General features: G+C 53.7%; 1 protein-coding gene across 1 annotated transcript in view; it reads right to left on the reverse strand.

Annotated features, from left to right (window-relative positions):
- The window catches only part of SP9 (Sp9 transcription factor), a 2444-nt gene extending 719 nt beyond the window's left edge, over nucleotides 1-1725 (reverse strand). Inside the window, exons 1-2 of the mRNA XM_042781779.1 lie at nucleotides 1705-1725; nucleotides 1-788 (exon numbers count right to left, since the gene is read on the reverse strand). Coding sequence (XP_042637713.1) covers nucleotides 1-788; nucleotides 1705-1725 — 809 coding nt within the window. The remainder of the gene's footprint in view (nucleotides 789-1704) is intronic.
- Nucleotides 1726-5657: the final 3932 nt, after the last annotated feature.

The following is a 5657-nucleotide window of genomic DNA, read 5'->3' on the forward strand; positions in this document are numbered from 1 at the left end:
GAGTCCGAGTAGGAGGGCAGCACCGGCTTGAAGCCGTCCTGGGCCAGCAGGTGCTGGCTGGTGGAGAGCAGGTGCGAAGCGGCGGCAGCGGAAGAGCCGAGACCCGTGGAGCTGAAGGCCGAGTGAGTGAGCGAGCTGAAGTCGGGGTTGTAGGTGCCGAGCTGAGAGTGCAACGAGGCCTGGGGGGCGCCCGAGTGCAGTGAGCTCTGGAGCCCCCCAGCGGGGTTCTGCACCTCCAGCCACGAGCCCGGGCTGCTGTGCACGTCCCACCACGACGACGCCGCGCCGTTGGTGACTTCGCCCGCCGCCAGCGTCGAGTGGAAGCCTGACTTGTACCACGACTCATACGGGTGCGCCATACCCACGCGCGGGTACAGGCCGTCGGCCGCCGTCGTGTGCACCTTGGAGATGAAGGCCGACTGGCCGCCTGCCTCCTGCGGAGACACCCCTGCCGCCGCCGCCGCCGCCGCCGCGGAGTTGGAGAAGAGGCCTCCGTAGTCGCTGCTGAAAGCAGACGACGTGGGCGACGTGGAGGCCAAACAGAATGCGCTGTTGGCTGCGCCGGAGCCGCCCGCCAGGCCGCCGGAGCCGCGGCCGCCGGTGGTCACGGCGAAACCCGAGAGGCTGGAGCCGAGGTTACAGCTGGACGAGGAGCGCTTCCAGGGGTGGAAGCCGCCCTTGGCGAAGGCGCTTGACTCCGGCAGAGTCGTCAGCGGGCTAGTGTTGCCGATCTTGTTGCAGGTCGCCGCCAGCATGGCCAACGGGGTTGTTCCGAAGCGTGGCTCTTCCTGGAGTGGATAGGGTGGGGGAGGGAGCAAAGAGGAGGAGGAAGTGGGGGGGAGACACAAAGTGCACCCGTGAGCAGCCTCGTCCCCCCAAGGCTGGTCCGGGGGGCCGTGGCACCCCGGCCCTCGCTTCCTCCCGGTGCTGGGCTGAGGCGATCCCGGGCAAGGTCCTGGCGCTGCAAAGTTGTTCTTCAATGGAGCTACAAATCAAAGATGCCTGCGTCTCCCCGCCTCGGTCGCTGCAACCCCAGCCCAGAACCGGATCGGGTTGCTTGCCTTCCGTTAGCGGCGAGCCGGCTCTCTCACCGAATCCCCCAAGTCACCCTTCAGGGTGAAGCACCAAGATAAACACGTAGACAACAAACAAGCACCGGTTGAGGGCGGAGGCAGATGAAACAGCGGACCAGGGGCGGGGAAAACTTGGGGTACTGAGTTATACATCTCCTCCCAAGGGTGGCTATGACTCGCTCTTTTTCTTTTTTAATATAAAACGTTTTAATGTTTACACAAAAGAACCCCGGTTACGAAAACAATAGTCCCAAGAGAAGCGACCCAGCGACGGATTTGAAAGGCACGGGCGAGCTGGGGAGCCGCGAAAATGTGTTTGTTAACGTGACTATGTGGACTTCAAAACGATCAGGGCTGCTTTCTGGAAACAACACTGTCGCATAATTGCCACAAGCCCCGAAGCAAGGGGGGATGGGGTATAAACCAAGAGGGAAAGGAAGAAAAAAGAGAAACACTAAAACCAGATCAAAAAGGAATTAAGAAATCTTTTTCTTGCAAAGGAATCTCTAGGATTTCCAATAACCTGGAAATAAGGCAGCAACAGTTTCTCGGAAACCGCGGACGCCGAGAAGCCATAACGAAAAATCACTCCAGTTAAATTCGCAAATACGTTGCCGCACTTCCAACTTACCCCGAGTATAGACGTGGCCATAGCAGGTCCCTGGGCTGCGTGGTGGAGCCGGGAGCGGGACTGAGCCTGACGGCTGCTCGGAAAAGTACTCGGGTCCCGCGAGGCTCGCGCGTCCCCGCGCTCGCGTCGAGCGGACTCCGGGCTCCCGCCGGCTAAACTCAGCCTAAGTGTGAGGCGCACCGGCTTTGAAGTGCCGCTGGCTTCGCCTCTCGCCCAATGAAGGCGCAGGCACAGAAGACGGGAGCTGCCGCGCAACCAATCAGACGCGCCGAGGGGCCCGAGCCCTGGTTCCCGGCGCGTGCCAGTCATGGCTACTGAGGGGGGTTGCCGGGCTGCGGACTGAAGAAATTACAGTGCAATTAAAAATTTACACACACTCACACACCAAACCTGGTTTAAGTAGAGTTGAGACCGAGCCACAAGCCCCCGAAGCACCCTGAGATGTTGCCAGTAAAGGCTGGCAGCTTTACTCCTCTCCCCACTTGTGGGAAAGGAGGGGAGGGGGCGCTGAGGCGCAGGCAGTACCCGCCGGGCCCAAGTGGAGACAGAAATGTCAACGCTCACTTTGTGTGTCCAGGTTCTCGCCTGCGGGAGCACAACTCCAGCCTGTATTCATCTTTCTAGCACACGAATTCATCGTTGTCGTCTGTCTTCTACTCAGTTCTTTTCCCCTACAGGGTTCAGTTTTACTCAATCTCAGGATCACATTGAGGAGGGGTACGAGGGGACAGCTCCGCGGAGCGGAAATAGGCCTCGCGGTACAGGTTGACACCCACAGATTTGTTGGGAGGGACTGGCGGCTGCTGCATCCCCACCATTTCCCCCCAGCAGTCTAAGTGACTTCCTAATTGTCGCTTTGGCCTCTGACCCGGGGGTAATAGAAGTGCCACTCACGCCAGAAGCTGCTGGAGGTAATTGAGGGCACCCATTGTACCGTTTACCCAGCGCCTAGATACCAGGTTAACCCAGTTGTCAAATATGACTAAACAGTGGGATGTGCTGATTATCTGCCGGGTTTCGCTGGGGGCTGGCATGGGGGTGGAAGGCATCAGCCCATACAACACGCTGCACGAAGCTGCTTATTTTCACATTGTAACAACTTTGGAAAAGGAGACCGGCGCGAGCGGAGTCCGCCCCCACCGCCACCCCCGCTGAAACTGCAGCTTGTTCGGCTGTTTGTTTAACCCGGTGAAGATTTGCATGTCACGTCTCAGCCTGGACTTGAGTGTTCTTGCCCCAGCTCCAGTGTACGCCCCACCACCACCTCCTGGGCCTAGAAGCTGTCTGCAGGGCCAGGGCGTCTAGTTAAAAAGTGGGTTCCCTCCTAGTGCCCCGCCCTCGCGGACTTGCCCGAGGAGGCTCTTGGGGACCTCCACTGTAGAATGTAGAGGACAAGGCCATACGTGAGCACCTCCACATTTTGCAGGCTGTAAGCATCCTGAAGAATTGCCTAATGCTCCCTTGACATTGTCAGTGTGAAAAGGTGTCTTCAGATGGGCAATTGGGAGTCCTTGAGTCTCTCTGCAAACGCTCATCTGTTTATGTTTTTCTTCTTTCTGGGTCCCGTTTTCTCTTTCTTCTCCAGGTCAGTCAGGGGCTGCTTTGAACCAGAAATACCAAAGCCCTCGGGCAGACCTGGGTACTGGCTTTAAATGTACCACATTCCCCTCCAAGCCCACATCCCGCCTTTCCTGCCCAAGTACGCTTTAATTTTTAAACCACCAACCCCAAATGCTCGGTTGCAAAGCATGAATTGTTGTAGAGGTGGAGCAAGGACGGAGGACATGGAGCTGTGCCCGCAGTGTTTTCGCTCCTCTTCTACAAAATGTCTTGGTCCCAAAGTGCGACCACCGTGGCTCTTCTCTCTGCCCTAAGATGGAGCCTGCTTGCATCCTGGGTGTACTCTGTGGGTGGGGAGGGCTAAGTGGATCTCTTTCTTTTCCTTTGAATACTTTTGCTTAGATGCCTTTTCTTCTTCTTCTTCTTCTTCTTCTTCTTCTTCTTCTTCTTCTTCTTCTTCTTCTTCTTCTTCTTCTTCTTTTTTAAAGCTAGCGAAACACCAAGGAAATGATAACAGAGAAAGAGGAGAGAAGGGAGAACAAGAAGACTTGCGCGGCTCTGATGAAGCGCTGTGCCCTGGGGGACTGTCGTGGAAATCTGGGAGAGGATGTGAAACGCCTCTGGGAGACGCAGGATGGAGGGGGAAAACAAGCAGCCTGGAAGAGCCGGAGAGCCCGGCAGGGGGACCCAGGAGCCATTCCCACAGGTGACTTAAGCCCGGGAAGGGGAGACTGATGCTCGGCTTCCCGTAGAGTCTCGGCGTCGATTTACTAATAGAGGGATTGTTAAGTGGCAGCGAGGCGTTTCCGACTCACCCTGTGCAACCCCGGGAAGAGAAGCGCCGAGGTTACCCACTTCCACCTCCTCCCCCACCCCCAAACACACCCTCTCCTTAAGGGAACCTGACAAAGTAATAAATAAGACAATCCGAAAAGCCACTTAGCACTGGTGACATTTTCAAGCCAACCATTTAAAACAGTGCACGCAGGCACCTCGGGCTCCCGGCGCTCTCGCCTTCTTCCTCTCCTCCTACTCCCCTCCCCATCCCCCTCCCACCATTTTCAACGCAGTTCCAGCTGTCAGACTCTCTACACCCGCACTCGGATATTCCTTTAGATACACGCGTCCGGATCACAATAAAAGTTAGGGAAAGCTTCCAAACGAACGTAGGCAAACACCCGGGCCACTTCAGCTCTAAGGTGGAGCCCCAAGGAAACCTTTCCCAAGAAGTCCAGTTTTGTTTTTTTTCCCTTCCTGACAGATTTTTTTCACCCTCTAAAAAATCTAGTTTTTAAACAAAGATCAATGTGTTATGCTAAAGTGTTGAGCTGACTGTTAAAACATTTGGGGAAATAATGACAATGTAACAAAGGCCTGGTTTGGAGTGAATCATCACCCTTTTAAAAGTTAAAGCAATTTTCAGGAGAATAGCTTTCAGCAAACGCTTTACATTATTCAAAACGGCCAAATAATGCTCTATTATAGCGCCTGAATGCTGCCAGTCAGCCCCTAAGTGCAATTTGTGCAAAGGCCCCGGTGCCTTATCTCCACTTCTTTATAAAGAGGTGAATATAAAACAATTTCTTCCAAACCCAGACAGAGAGCACGAAAATTGCTTCCCTTTCTGCAATCAGGGCAATTTAACTGGAGTGCAATTAGCACTATTAAATGTCGATTCTGCATAAACAAATCTGACTGAGCAGCGAAAGTGGGGTGAGAACCTCATATACACTGAAACTGATTTTTTAAAATTATGTATCCGGGTCCTTTACAATTGATCCATGACGTTTTCATCTTGGAATATATTTACATCTTAAATACACTATGGTTAAGCCAACATAATTTTTTTTTGCAAAAAAAAAAAAAATTCAATAGAAATCCTAATAAAGAAGAATAGGGTAATTAAAGGGAAGAGTTCACTTCCTTTGAACAAACACTGTTTCCCCCATCTTGCCTCACCCCAGAGCTTTGATCTGAGCAACTGCTCAAGTTGCTGTGTTTAGGAGGCAAAGCCTGGGAAACAATTCCATCATTAGTGCTGATGGGAAGGATTGGGGCTCCCGTGCACCAGATAAAATGCTGCTCCTTGGTGCACAGGAAGCAAAATGGGGAAGGGGAGGACCAGTTATTTTCTGAATACCTCGGTATAATAGCTGGTTAAATAGGAGGTGGCTGCGGGAGTGTTGGTCAGGTTCAGAGTTTGGCAGCGAACATACAGTGCAATGTATGTGTGTGTATGGGGGGCAAAGTTGGGGAGACTGTGGATGTAGAGGGAAGAGAGGCATTGAGGGAGGGCTGAATGAACCCAAAGCCTCGGCCAACACCCCCGGGCTCCTTGGAGGAGGTCTTAAAAAGTATTTATCTGACCTGTCCTCCCAACCTGTCTTTATTTA

The sequence above is a fragment of the Orycteropus afer genome, unplaced genomic scaffold (genome assembly GCF_000298275.1).
Source record: "Orycteropus afer afer isolate SDZICR_OR568_19922 unplaced genomic scaffold, OryAfe1.0 scaffold00001, whole genome shotgun sequence".
In the NCBI taxonomy this organism is placed as follows: Eukaryota; Metazoa; Chordata; class Mammalia; order Tubulidentata; family Orycteropodidae; genus Orycteropus; species Orycteropus afer.